Source organism: Pseudophryne corroboree, chromosome 2 (genome assembly GCF_028390025.1).
Source record: "Pseudophryne corroboree isolate aPseCor3 chromosome 2, aPseCor3.hap2, whole genome shotgun sequence".
Taxonomy (NCBI): Eukaryota; Metazoa; Chordata; class Amphibia; order Anura; family Myobatrachidae; genus Pseudophryne; species Pseudophryne corroboree.
The window spans coordinates 100414784-100439303 of record NC_086445.1 but is presented as its reverse complement, the minus strand read 5'-3'; the positions used below and the strand labels follow the sequence as shown (position 1 = coordinate 100439303).

The 24520-nt window shown below is 46.9% G+C and overlaps 1 protein-coding gene across 6 annotated transcripts in view; it reads left to right on the top strand.

The window, feature by feature from the left end:
* Positions 1 to 24067, top strand: part of MSANTD4 (Myb/SANT DNA binding domain containing 4 with coiled-coils) — a 69222-nt gene extending 45155 nt beyond the window's left edge. For 4 of the 6 annotated variants that reach the window (XM_063951558.1, XM_063951560.1, XM_063951557.1 and 1 more), the window contains one exon: positions 17207 to 24067. In XM_063951558.1, the coding sequence (XP_063807628.1) occupies positions 17207 to 17779 (573 nt within the window). In that variant the 3' untranslated portion in view covers positions 17780 to 24067. The remainder of the gene's footprint in view (positions 1 to 17206) is intronic. The other 2 variants (XR_010202697.1, XM_063951561.1) reach the window with 2 other exon arrangements.
* Positions 24068 to 24520: the final 453 nt, after the last annotated feature.

The window sequence follows — 24520 nt, the reverse complement described above, 5'->3', positions numbered from 1 at the left end:
CAACATCATATGGTCGACATGCATAGTAGGTACAAAAGGACGAAATGAAAGTGGTCGACACATAAATGGTCAAGATGTTTTGGGGTTTTTCATCTTTTCCCAACATTTGCCTGATTTACCATCCACGTGGACTACGATTGGGAATAGTAGCCCATGCCACCTTGCTCGAAGTAAAGCGAGGGTCTATGTTTCTACAGATGGTGGTTACAGGACAAAAAACATACAAGATATGGCCAAACCCCCCCCCAAAAAAAACAAAAACAAACATGTGTCGACCATTTTTATGTCAGCCATTGTCACAATAACCTTTTGAACCCATCAACCTTTTGTACCTGTCGACCTTAACCACCGTCGACCTTAAATCTGTCGACCTCTCAAACCTGTTGACCTTTCAAACCTGTTGACCTAATGCATGTCAACTATATGGTGTTGACCCATAAACTGTCTACCCAGACAGTGTAGATCTTCTGTCCGACGATTTCAGGGCGGTTAGGAGGTGGGCGTAAAATATTTGTTATCTCTTACAGTAAATTGCTAAGTAATATAACAGTAGCAATTATTTAACAATTTATTGTAACCAGCGATAATTTATGGAAATACCAGACTTTACATGAATTGTATTTAGGCGTAAAATTGTCCTTGGGGTAAAGGCTAAATCCACTTACCAAACAATAAAACAGAGAGAGGCACAAGTGCACCGGAATGCCTTATGAGACTCCTCTAATAGGGGTTTCTCGCATATACAGTAACATCATCTCTTATTTGTATATATAGGGCCACCGATTCCCTAGCCTGCCTGACGTAATAACGTGTTCATGGGCAGATTAATAAATGCATGGGTGCAATTCTCTGAAGATATTGCAAAGCATACAGGAATACTACAGCAGAAGACATGACGGAGAGGCAAGGACGACTTGTGGACAAGCATAAGACGCCCGGTACTGGAGCCTGCCCGTGAGAGCTTACATTCTAGAGGATATGACTAGTCCCAGTGGCAAACGCAGGATTTCTAGAGGGGGTTTCCAAATGCAGTCCACAATCTCCACTCTGCAGAACATTGGAGCAAGTGCGGGAGTCTGGGGGAATGGTAGAAGAACCTAATAATGACCCTGGACATTAATGTACACTTTGGTCTTTTTATACACTGTATACTGTATAGAATACAGTATTAATATTTAGCACTACAAATGGTCTATGGTATAGGTTATATTAAACATATTTAAATAACAAATAAGTGGTTAGGAAAAGATTAAACATACCATTATAAATAAGTAGAAAAACATAATAGAACCAGTACTGCACTTTCTAAGCACACATTCTCCCACCTCATGGTAAGGCTCCTGTCTCTTCTTCTTGGCAGCTACTCTCTGGTCCAGAGCACTGATTGAGGACTCAGAACCACACGCATAGCAAACTTGGTAGAAGAATCTGATACCACTGGGCATGTGCACCAGCTCTGCTATGTCTCTTAAACTGCATGATGTGGCGGCAGCTCTAGTAATCGTGTTTTATACCATTGCTATTGTCATAATTTGAGCCACTTGCCAAGAAGAGGGGGTTTCTGGGCAACCAGAAACCCCCCTGCGTTTGCCTATGAGTCCCATAGCAAAGGCTTAGATGTCACCGTGTCAAATGAATGAATCCAAAGTTTTCAGGGTCTGACAGGTGTTCTATGTATAGAGTCCTGCGTGGCTTGTCTTAGTGATGATGGTGGGATGTGTTAGAAGAGGGCAAGAGGCAGAATATCGATTTAATATTTTCAGATTATAGGGGAGCTGTATCAAGCCTTGGAAAGTGAAGAAAGTGGCCAAAGCAAATGTCATTCCAAAGACCGTGCTAGATAAATGACAGAAGGTGATTGATTGCATTGGGCAGAGTTTACACAGCACATTGGGCTAATTCAGATGTGGTTGGAGATGCTATCACTTCTTTGGAAGCAGCAGTGATAGCGCTGTATGGTAATGCAGCAGGAGGTGTATATTACAAGCAGACGCCTCCTGCAGCAGCAGTGATCCGACCTGTGTCCTACGACGCAGCATCAGATCACGCAGGCACCATCGGATGGCTTACGGCACGCATGGTGCCACGCAAGCTGCCTGTCGCTGAGGCTATGAAATCTCCATCCAATGAAGGAGATCCCTGGCCTCTTCCCTCCCACTGAACAGCAGCAACACACCTCCATTTCCGCAAACTGAGGCCGTCGTCGCCCCCCTCCCCGCCCCGCCAGACATCAGCAGACTCCATCACTGACAGGCTGCTGCCATCCTGCGTCCTGGGCATGCGCAAAGAACTGATAATCAGGAAGCAACTCTAACCACATCTGAATAAGGCGCACAGTGAGGGGTCATATGGGGAGAGTCTCTCACAAAGCTGAAATAGGTGTCTAAAATTGCTCTTCAACATACTGTACATCACCCACGTTTCCAGCGGAGCCCGGTACTAACAGCGCTCATACTGGATGTGCTCAGTCACTCTCTATTTATTTGCATATATTTTTAGGTCATAAAATGATAAGATACATGTACCCGCAGTAACAGTATGGATTCAGTGTCAAAAAGGGGTGGTCTTCAGGTTGCCGGCGGCCGGGCTCCCGACTACCACCATACCGGCGCCGGAATCCCAACCGCCGGCATACCAACATCTTTTCTCTATCGTCCTAGTGGATGCTGGGGTTCCTGAAAGGACCATGGGGAATAGCGGCTCCGCAGGAGACAGGGCACAAAAAGTAAAGCTTTAGGATCAGGTGGTGTGCACTGGCTCCTCCCCCTATGACCCTCCTCCAAGCCAGTTAGATTTTTGTGCCCGGCCGAGAAGGGTGCAATCTAGGTGGCTCTCCTAAAGAGCTGCTTAGGAAAGTTTAGCTTAGGTTTTTTATTTTACAGTGAGTCCTGCTGGCAACAGGATCACTGCAACGAGGGACTTAGGGGAGAAGAAGTGAACTCACCTGCGTGCAGGATGGATTGGCTTCTTGGCTACTGGACATCAGCTCCAGAGGGACGATCACAGGTACAGCCTGGATGGTCACCGGAGCCTTGCCGCCGGCCCCCTTGCAGATGCTGAAGTAAGAAGAGGTCCAGAATCGGCGGCAGAAGACTCCTCAGTCTTCTAAAGGTAGCGCACAGCACTGCAGCTGTGCGCCATTTTCCTCTCAGCACACTTCACACGGCAGTCACTGAGGGTGCAGGGCGCTGGGAGGGGGGCGCCCTGGGAGGCAAATGAATACCTATTTTGGCTAAAAATACCTCACATATAGCCTCCGGAGGCTATATGGAGATATTTAACCCCTGCCAGAATCCGTTAAGAGCGGGAGACGAGGCCGCCGAAAAAGGGGCGGGGCCTATCTCCTCAGCACACAGCGCCATTTTCCCTCACAGAAAGGCTGGAGGGAAGGCTCCCAGGCTCTCCCCTGCACTGCACTACAGAAACAGGGTTAAAACAGAGAGGGGGGGCACTAATTTGGCGATATGCTTATATATATATTAAGATGCTATAAGGGAAAACACTTATATAAGGTTGTCCCTATATAATTATAGCGTTTTTGGTGTGTGCTGGCAAACTCTCCCTCTGTCTCTCCAAAGGGCTAGTGGGTCCTGTCCTCTATCAGAGCATTCCCTGTGTGTGTGCTGTGTGTCGGTACGTGTGTGTCGACAGGTAGGAGGACGATGTTGGTGAGGAGGCGGAGCAATTGCCTGTAATGGTGATGTCACTCTCTAGGGAGTCGACACCGGAATGGATGGCTTATTTAGGAAATTACGTGATAATGTCAACACGCTGCAAAGTCGGTTGACGACATGAGACGGCCGACAAACAATTAGTACGGTCCAGACGTCTCAAAAACACCGTCAAGGGTTTTAAAACGCCCGTTTACTTTAGTCGGTCGACACAGACACAGACAGGGACACTGAATCCAGTGTCGACGGTGAATAAACAACCGTATTCCTTATTAGGGCCACACGTTAAAGGCAATGAAGGAGGTGTTACGTATTTCTGATACTACAAGTACCACAAAAGAGGGTATTATGTGGGATGTGAAAAAACTACCATAGTTTTTCCTGAATCAGATAAATTAAATAAAGTGTGTGATGATGCGTGGGTTCCCCCCGATAGAAAATTATGGGCGGTATACCCTTTCCCGCCAGAAGTTAGGGCGCGTTGGGAAACACCCCTTAAGGTGGATAAGGCGCTCACACGCTTATCAAAACAAGTGGCGGTACCGTCTATAGATAGGGCCGTCCTCAAGGACCAGCTGACAAGGCTGGAAAATATAATAAAAAGTATATACACACATACTGGTGTTATACTGCGGCCAGCGATCGCCTCAGCCTGGATGTGCAGAGCTAGGGTGGCTTGGTCGGATTCCCTGACTGAAAATATTGATACCCTTGACAGGGACAGTATTTTATTGACTATAGAGCATTTCTATATATGCGAGATGCACAGAGGGATATTTGCACTCTGGCATCATGAATAAACGCGATGTCCATAACTGCCAGAAGATGTTATGGACACGACAGTGGTCAGGTGATGCAGATTCCAAACGGCACAGTATGGCCGTATAAAGGAAGAGGACTTGTTTGGGGTCGGTCCATCGGACCTGGTGGTCACGGCAACTGCTGGAAAATCCACCGTTTTTTACCCTAAGTCACATCTCTGCAGAAAAAGACACCGTCTTTTCAGCCTCGGTCCTCTCGTCCCTATAAGATCATATCTGCCCAGGGATAGAGGAAAGGGAAGAAGACTGCAGCAGGCAGCCCATTCCCAGGAACAGAAGCGTTCCACCGCGTCTGACAAGTTCTCAGCATGGCGCTGAGACCGTACAGGACCCCTGGATCCTACAAGTAGTATCCCGGGGGTACAGATGGGAATGTCGAGACGTTTCCCCTTCGCAGGCTCCTGAAGTCTGCTTTACCAAGTCTCCCTCCGACAAGGAGGTAGTATGGGAAAAAATTCACAAGCTGTATTCCCAGCAGGTGATAATTAAATTACCCCTCCTACTACAGAAAAGGGGTATTATTCCACACTATATTGTGGTACTGAAGCCAGAAGGCTAGGTGAGACTTATTCTAAAAAATTTTTTTGAACACTTACAAAGGTTCAAATTAAGATGAAGTCACTCAGAGCAGTGATAACGAACCAGGAAGAAGGGGACTATATAGTGTCCCGGGACATCAGGGATGCTTACCTCTATGTCCCAAATTTGCCCTTCTCACTAAGGGTACCTCAGGTTCGTGGTGCAGAACTGTCACTATCAGTTTCAGACGCTGCCGTTTGGATTGTCCACGGCACCCCGGGGTCTTTACCAAGGTAATGGCCGAATTGATGATTCTTCTTCGAAGAAAAGGCGTCTTAATTATCCCTTACTTGGACGATCTCCTGATAGGGGCATAGTCCAGGGAACAGTTGGAGGTCGGAGTAGCACTATCTCGGATACTGCTACAATCAGCACGGGTGGATTCTAAATATTCCAAAATCGCAGCTGATCCCGACGACACGTCTGCTGTGCCTAGGGATGATTCTGGACACAGTCCAGAAAAAGGTGTTTCTCCCGGAAGAGAAAGCCAGGGAGTTATCCGAGCAAGTCAGGAACCTCCTAAAAACAGTGCATCATTGCACAAGGGTCCTGGTAAAAATGGTGGCTTCCTACGAAGCAATTCCATTCGGCAGATTTCACGTAAGAACTTTTCAGTGGGATCTGCTGGACAAATGGTCCGGATCGCATCTTCAGATGCATCAGCGGATAACCCAATATCCAAGGACAAGGGTGTCTCTCCTGTGGTGGTTATAGAGTGCTCATCTTCTAGAGGGCCGCAGATTCGGCATTCAGGATTGGATGCTGGTAACCACGGAGCCCAGCCTGAGAGGCTGGGGAGCAGTCACACAAGGGAAAAATTTCCAGGGAGTGTGATCAAGTATGGAGACTTTTCTCCACATAAATATACTGGAGCTAAGGGTAAATTTATAATGCTCTAAGCTTAGCAAGACCTCTGCTTCAAGGTCAGCCGGTATTGATCCAGTGGGAAAAAAACATCACGGCAGTCGCCCACGTAAACAGACAGGGCGACACAAGAAGCAGGAGGGCAATGGCAGAAACTGCAAGGACTTTTCGCTGGGCGGAAAATCATGTGATAACACTGTCAGCAGTTTTTCATCCCGGGAATGGAAACTGGGAAGCAGACTTCCTCAGCACGACCTCCACCCGGGAGAGTGGAAACTTCATTGAGAAGTTTTTTCCACATGATTGTAAACCGTTGGGAAATACCAAAGGTGGACATGATGGCGTCCCGTCCAAAAAAAAAACAAAAAAAAAAAACGGGACAGGTATTGCGCCAGGTCAAGAGACCCTCAGGCAATAGATGTGGACGTTCTGGTAACACCGTGGGTGTACCAGTCGGTGTATGTGTTCCCTCCTCTGCTTCTCATACCTAAGGTGCTGAGAATTATAAGACGTAGAGGAGTAAGAACTATACTCATGGCTCCGGATTGGCCAAGAAGGACTTGGTACCCGGAACTTCAAGAGATGCTTACAGAGGTCTTATGGCCTCTGCCGCTAAGAAGGGACTTGCTTCAGCAAGTACCATGTCTGTTCCAAGACTTACCGCAGCTGCGTTTGTCGGCATGGCGATGGAAAGCCGTATCCTAAGGGAAAAAAAGGCATTCCGGAAGAGGTCATTCCTACCCTGGTCAAAGCCAGAAAGGAGGTGACCGCACAACATTATCACCACGTGTGGCGAAAATATGTTGCGTGGTGTGAGGCCAGGAAGGCCCCACAAAGAAATTTCAACTCGGTCGTTTCCTGCATTTCCTGCAAACAGGAGTGTCTATGGGCCTCAAATTGGGGTCCATTAAGGTTCAAATTCGGCCCTGTAAATTTTCTTCCAGAAAGAATTGGCTTCAGTTCCTGAAGTCCAGAAGTTTGTCAAGGGAGTATTGCATATACAAACCCCTTTTTTGTGCCTCCAGTGGCACTGTGGGATCTCAACGTAGTTCTGGGATTCCTCAAATCACATTGGTTTAAAACCAGTCAAATATGTGGATTTGAAGCATCTCACATAAAAAGTGACCATGCTCTTGGCCCTGGCCTGGACCAGGCGAGTGTCAAATTGGTGGTTTTTTCTCAAAAAAGCCCATATCTGTTTGTCCATTCGGACAGGGCAGAGCTGCGGACTCGTCCCCAGTTCTCTCCCTAAGGTGGTGTCAGTGTTTCACCTGAACCAGCTTATTGTGGTGCCTTGCACCTACTAGGGACTTGGAGGACTCCAAGTTGCTAGAAGTTGTCAGGGCCCTGAAAATATGTTCAAGGACAGCTGGAGTCAGAAAATCTGACTCGCTGTTTATACTGTATGCACCCAACAAGTTGGGTGCGCCTGCTTCTAAGCAGTCGATTGCTCGTTGGATTTGTAACACAATTCAACTTGCACATTCTGAGGCAGGCCTGCCACAGTCTAAATCGGTTAAGGCCCATTCCACAAGGAAGGTGGGCTCATCTTGGGCGGCTGCCCGAGAGGTCTCGGCATTACAACTCTGCCGAGCAGCTACGTGGTCAGGGGAGAACACGTTTGTAAAATTCTACAAATTTGATATCCTGGCAAAAGAGGACCTGGAGTTCTCTCATTCGGTGCTGCAGAGTCATCCGCACTCTCCCGCCCGTTTGGGAGCTTTGGTATAATCCCCATGGTCCTTTCAGGAACCCCAGCATCCACTAGGACGATAGAGAAAATAAGAATTTACTTACCGATAATTCTATTTCTCGGAGTCCGTAGTGGATGCTGGGCGCCCATCCCAAGTGCGGATTATCTGCAATACTTGTACATAGTTACAAAAATCGGGTTATTATTGTTGTGAGCCATCTTTTCAGAGGCTCCGCTGTTATCATACTGTTAACTGGGTTTAGATCACAAGTTGTACGGTGTGATTGGTGTGGCTGGTATGAGTCTTACCCGGGATTCAAAATTCCTCCCTTATTGTGTACGCTCGTCCGGGCACAGTACCTAACTGGCTTGGAGGAGGGTCATAGGGGGAGGAGCCAGTGCACACCACCTGATCCTAAAGCTTTACTTTTTGTGCCCTGTCTCCTGCGGAGCCGCTATTCCCCATGGTCCTTTCAGGAACCCCAGCATCCACTACGGACTCCGAGAAATAGAATTATCGGTAAGTAAATTCTTATTTTCTCCCTCTTGGGGGTCTACGACCCCCCTGGAGGGAGAATAGATAGTGTGGCATGCGTAGTGTGACGCCACCGTGCCCGCAGCGTGGCGAGCGCAGCGAACCCGCAAGGGGCTCATTTGCGCTTGCCCAGCTGTCGGTATGCCGGTGGTCGGGATTCCGGTGCCAGTATGCTGGTCGCCGGCAAACCATACTACAGCCTCACAAATATACAAGCTGAAACTATGAAAAGGCATCTGGACATGCTGGACATTGCATTACATTTTGTTCTGCAGCCATGAAAACTATTGCCCTATTCTTCTTTGTTAGGTGTCGAATGAGACTCAGAGATCCCTGCAATGTCCCTTATTGGGTTGTAATACTGCCCTGCATAAGAAAAAAAACCTCCCATGAGATCACAACTTTACCTTGTATGTGTTCTGATAGCCACCAGAAATATACACCAATGTATCTGATTCAGACCTGATCGCGGTAGCAGATTTGTTAGCTAATGGGCAAAACTATGGCCCTCATTCCGAGTTGGTCGCCTGCTAGCTACTTTTTGCAGCCGTACAAACGTATAGTCGCCGCCCACGGGGGAGTGTATTTTCGCTTAGCAAGTGTGCGATCGCATGTGCAGCCGAGCAGGACGAAAAACATTTTGTGCAGTTTCTGAGTAGGTCTGAACTTACCTAGCCCTTGTGATCACTTCAGCCTGTTCGGTCCTGGAATGGACGTCAGGCGCCTGCCCTGCAAACGCCTGGACACGCCTGCGTTTTTCCTACCACTCCCAGAAAATGGTCAGTTGACACCCATAAACGCCCTCTTTCTGTCAATATCCGTGCCATCGGTTGTGCGAATGGATCCGTCGCTAGAAGCAATGCACAGCAACTATGCTGTTTGTACGCGTACGACGCGCTTGCACATTGCGGTGCACATGCATGCGCAGTAGTAACCTGATCGCTGAGCTGCGAAAATCGGCAGCGTGCGATCAACTCGGAATGATCCCCATTGTGCACTGCAGGTGTGGCAGATATAACATTTGCAGAGAGAGTTAGATTTGGGTGGGTTATATTGTTTCTCTTACGTCCTAGAGGATGCTGGGGACTCTGTAAGGACCATGGGGTATAGATGGGCTCCGCAGGAGACATGGGCACTCTAAAGACTTTAGATGGGTGTGCACTGGCTCCTCCCTCTATGCCCCTCCTCCAGACCTCAGTTAGATCCTGTGCCCAGAGGAGACTGGGTGCACTGCAGGGGAGCTCTACTGAGTTTCTCTGTAAAAGACTTTTGTTAGGTTTTTTATTTTCAGGGAGCACTGCTGGCAACAGGCTCCCTGCACCGTGGGACTGAGGAGAGAGAAGCAGACCTACTTAAATGATAGGCTCTGCTTCTTAGGCTACTGGACACCATTAGCTCCAGAGGGTTGGAACGCAGGTCTCACCCTCGCCGTTCGTCCCGGGGCCATGCTGCCGTCCTCCTCACAGAGCCGGAAGATAGAAGCCGGGTGAGTATGAGAAGAAAGAAGACTTCAAAGGCGGCTGAAGACTTCAGATCTTCATTGAGGTACCGCGCAGCATTACCGCTCCCGCACTTACACACACACTGGTGGCACTGTATGGGTGCAGGGAGCAGGGGGGGGGGGGGTGCGCCCTGGGCAGCAATTATGAAACCTCTAGGGACACTGGCATAGGTATATACTGTGGAGGCTGTATATTGCAAAAACCCCCGCCAGTATAAGGATTTGAGCGGGACCGAAGCCCGCCGTTGAGGGGGCGGAGCTTGATCCCTCAGCACTAACCAGCGCCATTTTCTCCTGCAGAGAAGCTGGCTCCCCGGACTCTCCCCTGCTGAACACATGTAAAGAGGGCAAAAAAGAGGGGGGGGGGGGGGCACATTTATTTGGCGTAGTGAGTATATTTATATAAAAGCGCTGTACTGACTAGGATTTTATTCCAGTGTCCGGTGGCGCTGGGTGTGTGCTGGCATATTCTCTCCCTGTCTCTCCAAAGGGCCTTATTGGGGGACTGTCTCCATATATATATATATATATATATATATATCCCTGAGTGTGTGGGGGTGTCGGTACGTGTGTGTCGGCATGTCTGAAGTGGAAGGCTCATCTAAGGAGGAGGTAGAGCAGATGATTGTGGTGTCTCCGTCGGCGACGCCGACACCTGATTGGTTGGATATGTGGAATGTTTTAAATGCAAATGTGTCTTTATTACATAAGAGAATGGACAAAGTAGAGTCCAGAGAAAAAGCAGGGAGTCAATCCATGGCTTTGGCTGTATCACAGGGCCCTCCAGGGTCTCAGAAACGTCCCCTGTCCCAAGTAGCAGACACTGATACCAACACGGATTCTGACTCCAGTGTCGACTATGATGATGCGAGGTTACACCCAAGGGTGGCCAAAAGTATTAATTATATGATTATTGCAATAAAAGATGTATTGCATATCACTGATGACCCCTCTGTCCCTGACACGAGGGTATGCATGTTTAAGGAAAAGAAGCCTGAGGTAACCTTTCCCCCATCTCATGAGCTGAACGCGTTATTTGAAAAGGCTTGGGAAACTCCAGACAAGAAACTGCAGATTCCCAAGAGAATTCTTATGGCATATCCTTTCCCCGCACAGGACAGGTTACGGTGGGAATCTTCGCCCAGGGTGGACAAGGCTTTGACGCGCTTGTCCAAAAAGGTTGCGCTACCGTCTCCAGACACGGCAGCCCTCAAGGATCCTGCTGATCGCAGACAGGAAACTACCTTAAAATCAATTTATGCACATACGGGTGCCTTGCTCAGACCGGCAATAGCGTTGGCTTGGGTATGTAGCGCAGTAGCAGCATGGGCAGATAACTTGTCATCTGACATTGATACCCTAGATAGGGATAGCATTTTATTGACCTTGGGTCACATTAAAGACGCAGCCTTATATATGAGAGACGCTGCGAGAGACGTGGGGCTTTTAGGTTCAAGAGCCAATGCCATGGCAATTTCTGCTAGGCGAGCCCTGTGGACCCGCCAATGGACGGGTGATGCCGACTCAAAGAGACATATGGAAGTTTTGCCTTACAAGGGGGAGGTTTTATTTGGGGAGGTCTAGCGCACCTGGTTTCCACAGCTACTGCGGGTAAATCTACTTTTTTACCTTATGTTCCCCCACAGCAAAAGAAAACACCACAATATCAGATGCAGTCCTTTCGGTCGCATAAGTCCAGAAGAGGTTGGGGCTCTTCCTTCCTCGCCAGAGGTAAAGGTAGAGGGAAAAGAATGCCTGCTACGGCTAGTTCCCAGGAGCAGAAGTCCTCCCCGGCTTCTACTAAATCCACCGCATGACGCTGGGGCTCCGCTGCGGGAGTCCGTGCCGGTGGGGGCACGTTTTCGACTCTTCAGCCAGGTCTGGGTTCAGTCAGACGTGGATCCTTGGGCGATGGAAATTGTATCCCAAGGCTACAAGCTGGAATTCGAAGAGGTGCCTCCTCACCGATTTTTCAAATCGGCTTTACCAGCTTCTCGAGGGAAATAGTTTTAGCTGCAATTCAAAAACTGTGTCAACAGCAAGTGATTATCAAGGTTCCCCTAGTCCAACAGGGGAAGGGGTACTATTCAACTCTGTTTGTGGTCCCGAAACCGGATGGCTCGGTCAGACCCATTCTGAATCTAAAATCCCTAAACCTGTACTTGAAAAAGTTCAAATTCAAGATGGAATCGCTCCGGGCAGTTATCTCCAGCCTGGAAGGGGGGGATTTTATGGTGTCTCTAGACATAAAGGATGCATACCTTCATGTCCCCATATATCCCCCTCATCAGGCGTACCTGAGATTCGCTGTTCAGGACTGTCATTACCAGTTTCAGACGTTGCCGTTTGGGCTTTCCACGGCCCCGAGGATTTTCACCAAGGTAATGGCGGAAATGATGGTGCTCCTGCGCAGGCAGGGAGTCACAATTATCTCATACTCGGACGATCTCCTGATAAAAGCGAGATCGAGAGATCAGTTGCTGAAAAGCGTGTCGCTCTCCCTGAGAGTGCTGCAGCAGCATGGCTGGATTCTAAATCTACCAAAGTCACAGTTGATTCCAACAACTCGGCTATCTTTCAAAGGCATGATTCTGGACACGGAACAGAAGAGGGTTTTTCTCCCAATGGAAAAAGCCCAGGAACTCCAGAACATGGTCAGGGACCTGCTAAAATCAAAAAGAGTGTCAGTCCATCAATGCACTTGAGTACTGGGAAAAATGGTGGCGACCTACGAGGCCATCCCCTTCGGCAGGTTCCATGCGAGGACGTTTCAGTGGGACCTTCTGGACAAGTGGTCGGGGTCCCATCTACAAATACATCAGAAAATAAGCCTGTCCCCAAGGGCCAGGGTGTCTCTCCTGTGGTGGCTGCAGAGTACTCACCTTCTCGAGGTTCGCAAGTTCGGCATTCAAGACTGGGTTCTGGTGACCACGGACGCGAGCCTCCGTGGTTGGGGAGCAGTCACACAAGGAAGAAATTTTCAGGGATTATGGTCAAGCCAGGAGGCTTGTCTACACATCAACGTACTGGAATTGAGGGCCATATACAACGGCCTACGACAAGCGGTGAATCCTTTTCGGGGCCTACCGGTGCTGATTCAATCAGACAATGTCACAGCCGTGGCTCATGTAAACCGCCAAGGCGGGACAAGGAGCAGAGTGGCAATGGCGGAAGCAACCAGGATTCTTCGCTGGGCGGAAAATCACTTGAGCGCTCTGTCAGCATTCTTCATTCCGGGAGTGGACAACTGGGAAGCAGACTTCCTCAGCAGACACGATCTCCATCCAGGAGAGTGGGGACTTCATCAAGAAGTTTTTGCAGAGATAACAAGTCGTTGGGGACTTCCTCAAATAGACATGATGGCGTCACGCCTCAACAAGAAGCTTCGGAGATATTGTGCCAGGTCAAGGGACCCTCAGGCAGTAGCGGTAGACGCCCTGGTGACACCATGGGTGTTCCAGTCGGTCTATGTGTTCCCTCCTCTTCCTCTCATCTCAAAAATATTGAGAATCATAAGGCGAAAAAGAGTGCAGACAATACTCATTGTTCCAGATTGGCCTCGAAGGGCCTGGTATTCAGATCTTCAGGACATGCTCACAGAAGATCTGTGGCCTCTTCCTCTCAGGGAGGACCTGTTGCAGCAAGGGCCCTGCGTGTTCCAAGACTTACCGCGGTTACGTTTGACGGCATGGCGGTTGAACACCGAATCCTAGCTGGGAAAGGTATTCCGGAGGAAGTCATCCCTACTCTGATAAAGGCTAGGTGTTAGGCGCCGGGGTCCGCTCGTCGGTGCGGCCCGGCGCCTAGCAACCAGGGACGCCGTGCGCGTTCAGCCGCCCGCTCCCTGGCAACGCTAGACGCCGGGCGCACAGAGCCGCTCTGACCTTAGCAACGGGGACGCCACGTTCAGCCGCGTTCCCCGTTGCTGGGTCTGTCCTAATTACCTGATTATGTGCTGGCCGTGCAGCATGCAAGCTGCACGGCATTTCCATTGATTACCCTGTCTGGATCTTGATTGGAGGGTTCCTGAATAAAGGCACCCTCAGGACTTCTTACAGACGCCGGTGATAGCTTCCTGTTTGCCTGTGTCTGCTACAGAGAGTTTCCAGTCCTGCTCAATCCGGTTGTTCCTGTCCTCAGAGATCCTGTACTCGGAAGTTTGCCATCTATTCCTGGAGTCTGACCGAGCACCTTTAACATCCTGTGGTGTTCGTGAGTCGCGGCTCAGCCGTGTGTTGCGGCTTGTCCGCTTACTGTTTATTATTTAGTTAATTTGTGTTCTGGAGCTTTTGCGGAGGATTCCGCTCCCACAGATCCACTCTGGTATCCAGCGGTGCTGGATAGGAGTAACGGATCAGTGGTTCTTTGGTTGTCCTTTTCCCTGGCGGCTAGTCCGCACATACCTTTGGTTAAAGTTAGTTAGCTTGTAACCCCTGGCCTGGTTGCTTAGTCAGAGGGCCCCTTGTTATCACCCTGTCTCGGATTTCCCTTTGTCTCCCATTAAGACCTGCGGGGGCATCGGGGTTGGGCAGACATAATCCGCCCTTCGAACGCGGCTGCCATGGGCTCAAGCAACCATAGTCTCGCAAGGGATTTCTGATAACACGGGCGAGACAACGGAGTTAGGGCGCCAGGGGTTACTAGGCTCTCCTGCTCCCACAACCAGCATATCTTCCCAGTACTCAGACCTCTGCCATAAGATCTCTTCTGGTCTGGAGTACGGGAATCATAACACTAGGAAGGAGGTGACGCTGAAACACTATCACCGTATCTGGAGGAAGTATGTATCTTGGTGTGAAGCCAAGAATGCTCCTACGGAAGATTTCGACCTGGGCTGTTTTCTCCACTTTCTACAAACAGGAGTGGATGTGGGCCTAAAGTTAGGCTCCATTAAGGTACAGATTTCAGCCCTATCAATATTCTTTCAGAAGGAATTGGCTTCTCTCCTGGAAGTCCAAACTTTTGTGAAGGGAGTACTGCACATCCAGCCTCCTTTTGTGCCCCCAGTGGCACCATGGGACCATAACGTGGTGTTACAGTTCCTAAAATCACACTGGTTTGAACCTCTTCAAACGGTTGAATTAAAATTTCTCACTTGGAAAGTGGTCATGTTACTGGCCTTGGCATCTGCAAGGCGGGTGTCCGAATTGGCGGCTTTGTCTCACAAGAGCCCCTATCTGATTTTCCATGTGGATCGAGCAGAGTTGAGAACTCGTCCTCAATTTCTGCCTAAGGTGGTTTCGTCATTTCATATGAACCAACCTATTGTGGTGCCTGTAGCTACGGGGGACTTAGAGGATTCCAAGTCCCTTGATGTAGTCAGGGCCTTAAAAATTTATGTAGCCAGGACGGCTCGAGTTCGGAAAACAGAGGCACTGTTTGTCCTGTATGCGGCCAACAAAGTTGGCGCTCCTGCTTCTAAGCAGACTATTGCTCGCTGGATCTGTAACACGATCCAGCAGGCTCATTCTACGGCTGGATTGCCGGTACCAAATTCGGTAAAGGCCCATTCCACTAGGAAGGTGGGCTCTTCTTGGGCGGCTGCCCGAGGTGTCTCGGCATTGCAACTTTGCCGAGCGGCTACTTGGTCGGGTTCAAACACTTTTGCTAAATTCTACAAGATACCTTGGCTGAGGAGGACCTCATGTTTGCTCAATCGGTGCTGCAGAGTCATCCGCACTCTCCTGCCCGGTCTGGAGCTTTGGTATAATCCCCATGGTCCTTACGGAGTCCCCAGCATCCTCTAGGACGTAAGAGAAAATAAGATTTTAAACCTACCGGTAAATCTTTTTCTCCTAGTTCGTAGAGGATGCTGGGCGCCCGTCCCAGTGCGGACTGAATTCTGCAAGACTTGTATATAGTTATTGCTTACATAAGGGTTATGTTACAGTTTTCGTGTGATGCCTTGGGACAGTTGGTTGTGCTTGCCCAGGGGGTCCCATGCTCTGGACTTAGACCTTATGAATATTAGAGATCCACCTGATGAGGTCACCTGGTCATGTTAGGTGGGCCCATACTTTTGGCCTTAATTATGCTAAGAACCTCAAGTTTACGCCATGTACAGTTACTCCATGTAGAGTTAATTATAATTGTTCTGATTAGCAGTGTTCTTAGTACTTAGAGTGTGCACCTGCATTTTCTTTTTTTTTGGTTTAGATGTCCTATAAGATACATAGATGGTTGCTGCTAATACAACCTGATAAATTATTTCAGAAAACCAAACACAGATTACATGTTTATTAATGTTATATTTTGCGTTTGTTTCCTTAAAATGGTTATATGTTTACTACAAACTATGGGCCTGATTCTGAGCTGTGCATAATACCGATGTTCACCTAGTACAGCGATTATTTCCAAATGCACATGTGCAGAAATATCTAGCATGAAACAGAGTGTATGCACAAAGATGCTGTTGCAATCGGTGCAGGCGGTATAAGAAATGGGGCGGAAAAGTGGTGAGCATTCCTAGGCGGGGACCGGGAGGTGGCTAGAAGTGAACATGAAAAATAGTCTCATGGGCGTGTTCTGCAAGGGTGTGGTATACAAGATCAATTGTATTAGGTCATTACATCGCGCCCATAAGGTAGACAGAAAAAAGGTCAACTTGAACAAAAGGTCGACCTATGAAAAGTCGACACTGGAAAAGGTCGATATGGACAAAAGGTCGATAGGGTCAAAAGATCGCTATGACAATGGTTGATACAAAAATCGGTGGCACACTTGGCATTTTTGGGGTTAGTGTGGATAGGTTTTCCATCTGGGACCACCATTTGTTGAAATGCGCCCCCCTGCGGGCTCACTTTGCTCGCCGCGCTTTGGTCATGGTTTGTCACTCCACTCCTCTTCGCTCGCCACAAGGCTACCAAAGGTTATGTTTTGTGACATGGATAGTGAAGGATGGAAAAACTCCAAAAACATGAAAGAAACCACCAAAAAAGGTGTGTCAACCATATGTGTGTCGACCACTGTCATGCCGACCATATCAACCTGTCGATCTTTTCTAGTGTTGACCTTTTATATGTCGACCTTTTGCCCATGTTGACCTTTTGTCAGTGTCAACCTTTTGTCTGCCGACCACATGGGGTCGATCTAATGCCTGTTGACCTAATGCATATCGACCCATAGTCCGGGTCCCATTCTGTAAGTATCATGGGCGTATCAGTGCAAGCGACTGCATTCCCAGATGCACAGCCGCAGCCATAGGAGGCCATAGTCAGATGGAGAAACTGCATGTGCCATAGGGCTGGTGCAGGTGACGACAGTGCGAGCTATGGTTCACTGATGGTGGCGGCTAAAGAACCTCTGGCAGTATTACGTTGTGCAGAGACACAGAATGCGGCCATCTCCTAGCACATTCATACGCGGGTCACTACTCCAGGGGAAGGGCTGATACTAACATTTGCATTTTATCACAGTCACGACTCCGACAACAGACATAAGATAGGGTGCAGCGTCGTCCATCTCTGAATCAGGCCCTTTTTTGGATATATCTGCATATCTTCAATGTTATTAAAGTAAAATATTTTCATGTTTTGTTTTTAGTTTGAGATGGAAGAAGATGAAATGCTGTCAACTGTCCTCCCGGACTCTAGAGAAGATAACGACCTCCCCGAGGAATTTCCCCGAATTGAGGAGTTTGGCACCCTAAGTTCCTTAGCCAGAATCCCATACAAGGACTCTCACCTGCTTGTGACGCTGGAGAAGCAGAAACTGGAGATGGAAAGACAACGCTTGACCATCGAAGCCGAGAGGCTCCAAGTAGAGAAAGAGAGACTTCAAATCGAAAGAGAGCGCCTGCGGCATTTGGACATGGAGCAAGAGAGACTGCAGCTTGAGAAAGAGCGCCTGCAAATCGAAAGAGAGAAGCTGAGGCTGCAGGTAATGCACGCAGAGAAGGCCAACATGGAAAGTGATTTTGCACCAGCAGAAAGGAGAGTTTTGCAGCCCTTGGACATAGAAGCTAAAAAGCTAAACCTGGAACGAGAACATCTGCAGTTAGAGAAGGAGAGGCTCCAGCTTTTAAAATTCGAGTCCGAGAAGCTTCACATAGAGAAGGAACGCCTGCAGGTCGAAAAGGAACGTCTACGAATTCAGAGGGAGGGCCACTTACAATAAAAGTGAAACGCGTAACATGCGTACATTAGTTTTATAGTGACTTTGGTCTAGCATTGTCTTTGTTGCTTAGTCCGTAGACTTTGATCTCTTTTCTGTAGACCGACAGGGCCTTATGTAGGTATGTTCCTCTGCTGTTCTCGGCAGACAGGTTAGCGTGCAGCCAAATGGTGGTCTTATCCACTTTGATGTGCCTGCATAGTAATGGTATATGAGGCTATTGGGGAGATGTATCAAGTCGTGTAAATTGAGGAGAAGTGGGCAAGTGGAGAAGGTTTCAATAGCAACCTGGCAGCTTCAAGGTAGCATTTATCAAGTACATTCTGTAAAATGACAGGTACAAGCTGATCGGTTGCTATGGGCAACTTCTCCACACTTTCAGATGCTTGATACATTTCTCCCCGTGTGCACAACTAGATATCCCACACTAGTATTTTAGTTCTAACAAAAAATTTAGAATCGTTATCAGCGTATAGTTTGAGGAACCTTGTACATGTTGTAATATGTTCTATTTGGCTTTACTTCTTATTGCAGCTTTTCTTCCAACCTGGATGTGATATTTTTATTACAAGTTAAATGAACGTGACTGGCTAAGGTCAAACGTACAAAAAAAACAAAAACAAAGTGAAAATGTTTGATTTAAAGGTGAGTAATGAATGTATGCCTGGTAAGGAAAAACAAGTATTTGGAAGAACATTACACTCAGTCATCAAACAGCATCAGTGAACAAAATGCATTATTTTTTTGTACAATATTTTTATATATCGTTAGTACATATTTTCTTTTTATGTCAAAATGTTGAAAATAGCTCAGTTTGTTCTTTGGTGCTTTTTGAGAACATATTAAATATGAACTAAACTTTTACCGATCAGGTCTATGTCCGCTATAGTATCTGAAAGTATTCCCTAACTAGATGGTGCTAGATTCGTCTGCTGATTGCTGCCATGCTTGAATGGCTCTATTTGCGTTGCCAGCTGTTGCAAGAAGTCTCTGAAATATTTGACAAAACTTACATTTTAGTTCTGTCTTTGGTGCTGCAGTTTTGAAATCCATACCATAGTCATATTAGAGATGAACTGGGTTTGGGTGACCAACGTTTGGGATCCCGCCAGTCACCATACCGACGCCGTTATCCCGAGGTTTAGATTGCCGGGGGGGGGGGGTGAGCGGAACAAAGCCCCTTGCAGGGTTGCTGTTAGGGAGGCCAATCCCGGGATCGGGATTTGGGCCCAAAAATGCCGGGATTTGAATCCCGGGATTGGGAGGCATGTGCGGGAGGGAGTGTGTGTAAGTGATACTACTTACAATTAGGCGGGCGGCAGCCATAGATGAACGCTGAACGCGTCGGCACTTCAAATGTGGCGCTGGCCGCCAGCCAATCAGAGCTGGCGGATCGGCAGCCAATCAGGGAAGCTGCCGCGGCAGCCAATCAGGAGCGACTGCTGCGGCCGCTTCCCTGATTGGCTGCTGGTCCACCAGCTCTGGTTGGCTGGCGGCCGACGCTTCATTTGAAATGCCGCCGCGTTCAGTGTGTCCATGGCTGGCGCCCACCTAATAGTAAGTGGTACTTACACCCACCCTCCCTCCAGCGCCGCTACCAACCCTCCCCGCTACCTACTGTACATCCTCCCGCCCAGCTACCTACACCCTCCGCACCGCTACCTACACCCTCCCGCCCAGCTACCTACACCCTCCGCACCGCTACCTACACCCTCCCGCCCAGCTACCTACACCCTCCGCACCGCTACCTACACCCTCCCGCCCAGCTACCTACACCCTCCCGCCCAGCTACCTACACTCTCCTGCACTGCTACCTACACCCTCCCTCCCTTCCCCGCCGCTACCTACACCCTCCCGCACCACTACCTACCCTCCAGCGCTGCTCCCTACACCCTTCTTCACTGATCCCTACTGCAATCCCGGGAATCCCGGGATTGAGCGTTTTTCAATCCCGAATCCCGGGATTGAAAAAACGGCCCGGGATTGGCCTCCCTAGTTGCTGTGCTCGCCACGCAGTGTGCTCGGTGGCTCGCTGCGCTCGCCACAGGTTCTGTTCCCACTCGATGGGTGTCATGGACACCCACGAGTGGGAATAGTCCCTGTCAGTCGGCATGCCGACTGTTGGGCTATTAAGCGTTCAGGAACCTGCCGTTGGTATAGTCACCGGCGGTCTCCCGACTGCCAGTCACATAGCTGCATCCTAGACCAAAGTGCTCTCCCATTATAACAGTGACATCACCTTGTGACATCACTAGGGATTTCATCACAAGCTTCTAGGTTTGGTTCCCTGATTGGAATAAATTGAATCAACTGTAATGATCAGCATTATGATTAATTTTCTAAGATTGCTCTGAAATTGTAAAATTAAGATTGTGAGAAACATGGGCAAGTACTTTTTTGGGGATATTTGTATGGATTTCCTTAGCTAATTAAGCCTTATATATCCCAAAGGAAGCAATATAAAGGGTTTTTTTTTTTAGTAGAAAAAGAAATGAAACTTCCCGATGACACTGAAATGATAATAGGCTTGCTATTAGAGGTGTAAATCGCCTTAGAGGCATATGCATTTATCCACAATAAAATATTCATCTGTTGCATCTTATTTTCACTTAGCGCAGCTATGTGCGCTCCGAATTCCCATATAATTCAATTGGAAAAAGCACTCGCAGGGAAATTCAGGCCGTTAATAGCCACTTTAAGTGTATAGAAAAATGGGGAAATCAGCCTGCACCCTAAAAAAGTGCAAATTAATTATGGCTAACATATTAGTGGCCAATAGGAAAATATTTGGGGTTCTTAAAATGTTTCAAATGGCTGATTTTTGCATTTTTTATTAATGGTTTAAAAACGATAGAAAGCAAGTGTTTCCAGCAAATAAATGCTTTAAAATTAGTTTGGGGTGCATAAAAATTCCTGTTAATTTAATTTTGTGTCATTTAAAGCAGCTTTTAAAAATGTGTTTAAAAACACCTGTAACTTCCACCTGTCCCATCCATACAGCACCCCCATACACCTGTCCCACATCATTTTACCTATTATTATGCACTTTGCAGAGTATCACCCCAAAAATAAATTGGTCAAATGTATTAAAAACTAATGCTAAGTGCTTTAGTTAACTAAACTAAGTGCTTAATTAGTCATTGGGGAGGCCAATGTCCCAGGGGTCTGAAGCAAGTGCCTCCATTTTATCTTAAAATAGCGCAGGAGCTGTGAGAAAACAGCAGCATCAAATCCGATCTAAAATTACCGCAGCAAACTTTGCATGGCTAATTGAATAGGAAACAACTCCCAAACTGGCAGGATTAACTTGCAATACGGGTAACATGGCTAATTGTATCTGACCCCCAATCTTTAAAGGGTTAAAGATGTAGTATGTCAGCAGCATTTCTGGGGAACCTCCTAATTGGTGGATTGCTGCGCTAAAGTTTAATTCCATTTGTATTTATATCCTATTTTACTCAACTCCACTTTGAACTTTATGTTGGAGTATTACATCTTTACAATTTCATATCATTATATGGGCGGTATTCAATTCTTTTCACCCCCTTCCACAATCGTTCTGTTTCTGCCCTTGGGGGCGTGGTATCATCATTTCAGCACCAAACCCTTTACACAGCTAAACCTGATGGGATCCGGTCTTTAGGTCGACAGTAAGTAGGTCAACACTGTGTAGGTCGACCACTATTGGTTGACAGTATGTAGGTTGACATGGTTTCTAGGTCAACGGGGACTCTAGGTCGACATGACAAAAGGTCGACATGAGTTTTTCACATTTTTTTTAATTTTTGTAACTTTTTCATACTTTACGATCCACGTGGACTACAATTGGTAACGGTAACCTGTGCCGAGCGCAGCGAAGCACCTTGCCCGAAGCATGGCGAGCAAAGCGAGTCATGCGAGGGGACATGGTGCACTAGTTGGGGTTCCCGGTCACTGTACGGAGAAAACGACACCAAAAAAGTAAAAAATACTCATGTCGACCTTTTCTCATGTCAACCTAGTACATGTCGACCTAGAGTCCCTGTCAACCTAGAAACCATGTCGACCTACTTACTGTCGACCTAAGTCTAATCTACCTAACATACCACACCCAAACCTGATTACTAGGGACGCGATATGTGCGATAACGGGGATGATTTTAGAAATGAGATTGGGCGTAATATATCATTTGAATACCGCCCTATGTGTCTTTAAAATGATTACTATTGAGTTAATAAAAAATAAAAAAATCTGATTCCCCTTCTTTCAATCACTGCTGATTTCTCAGTAATCAAGTCTGTTAAGCCCATTTTATGCTCTCCTATCCGGTAAGGGCAGCCTTGCACATTGTTTTTCAACCAGACAATGGGCCGGATGTAATGATGTCCAAGTTTGGTGGCCGTGCGGGTTTCCGGTCGAATTCTGACTTTTTTCTTAAAGGGGCAATCACTTACAAAGCATTGTTTTGTCTTGCAAGTGATTGCCCCTTTAAAAAAAAAATTCAAGTTCGGCCGGCATTCCGCACGGCCGCCGAACTCGGGCGTCATTTCATCCGGACCAATAGTTTAAGAAGCCAGTATGACACTGTGCACTAGAGACTGCGATACGGACAAATTGCGACAATAGCAAGGAAAGTAGAAAAGCGCAAAATAAAATTCATCCAATAAAGTGGTTCGTTTCATGCTTATTGTTTATTTACAGAGACTACTGGATGTAAAACAGGGCCCTTTATCACTAGACGGATCTAAAATGATCTTAGAAAATTGTGCAAGTTTTTCTTTATGAAAGCATCTCCGTAGGAATTACAAATATACAATATTTGTGGTACATTGGCTGGACTGGAGACAGATAAAATGAAGAGGAGTCACATGTGTCAGTGACACTTTCTTCCTTCTTTACTTAAGGTGCATTCAATGTACTGTAGACACACCACTGTATTGTCCAATTTGAAGTATTATCAAGCTAATGGTGCAAACACAACATGCTTGTATACGTTATATAATATTGTATGCAGGATTAACGCTTATAAAACAAGAAAAATTCACTAAAATGTTTCCTTTTACGTTAACAACCCCCTACCTCCACATAGCATAACAGAGGGGGGTCCCTTGTAGAGGACCCTCAAAGTACTTACGTATTAACCCCCACCTTGTCTGGTTAGTCTGTTCATCTTGAATGTATCCAGGGAGATGTGCAAATGTATTGGAAAAAACACAGATTGGGTATCTGGATATGGAAAACCAAACATTGATAACTGGGGATAGCATAGTTGTTTTAGTAAAAAGAAAAGGTAATTAAAAGTGCACTGATGAAAACATAGCAGTACCATGCTAAAATATATTGCAGTACTGTATATATATCCCAGATGGGACTCGAAGTAATGGAACACTCTGTGGAACTTATGTAAAAACATGTAATACACACACATGTGCCATAATCAACAGCAACCAGTAATCTTCTAGCTGTTATTTTTCTAGTGGAAAATGAAAGCAAAGATCTGATTGGTTGCTGCACACTTAAGCACATTGAACTCCGTTGTTAACGAAATCGCTTTGGGGGAGATGAATCAAACCTTGGAGAGAGATAAAGTGGAGAAAGATTAGGTACCACCCAATCAGCTTCTGACTGCCATTTTCCAGGTTGTGTTTGAAAAACAACCGTTGATGATTGTCTGGTACGTTATCTCTCGCCACGTTATCTCTCTCCAAGCTTTGATACATTTCCCCCTGTGTATGTGGGAACATGTTCATCTGGTACTAGGGTTTCTTATAGAAATGTTGTAAAATTACAGGTACCTGTACATACATTATTGGTGTGCCCTTCACTGAGCAATTGGCCTCAAGACTTTTAGTTTAGGAATTATTTTGTTTTAGAGTATTTTATTATTAATATAAGACTGTTTGGAACGCTAGATAGATTACATTTGCAGCAACGGTGAATAGCTTACATAACTGAAAGTTATACAATAATGCGCTTTGTTTGTTGCTAAATAGATAATCATTTTAGCCAAGCCAAAACATGTCATTGCGATACGTGTTTTTCATTTAGTAATAACCAATAAGCTGATAAGGGTGCAGTATTCCATGTGGTGAATGATATATATATATATATATATATATATTGAGTAGAACACTAAACCTTCCAAGTTGTGAATTTGTAGAGTTATTATACCTTTCTAAGCTGTGAATGTATCCTCATCTGTAGACTAATAACATGCGGTACAATAGATACAAGCTTACTACCATGGAATGTTCTGTAACAATGTGCGCCTGTTCTGTTTAGAAATTTAAAAATAAAAAGTGTAAAAAAGCCTACACGTCTGGACAATATTGTCTGTGAGTTTCAATGAAGACCAAGTGCGGGATGTAATTAAGTCTGAGTTCGGCGGCCGTGCGAGATGCCGGCCAAACTCAGGTGTTTTTTTAAAGGGGTAATCGTGTACAACGCTAAACCATACCTTGTACATGATTGCCCCTTTAAAATAACTTCCAAGTTCAGCCAGCATCCCACGCGGCCCCCGAACTTGGACTTCAATACATCCTGGCCCAAGAAATAAAAGCACTTGTTTACTGTATCAACATCTTTGGATACCACCACTACATTTTGCATATATTACAAGAGTATGTCTCTTTTTAGAGGGCAACTTTTTATGAATTATATATAACAATGCCTCAGTGTACTAGGCATGCAGGGAGAGCCTACTGCTACCATGTCCAATTGCAAACATCACCAGTGCATTACCTCCAATGATGAACCAGTGGCAGT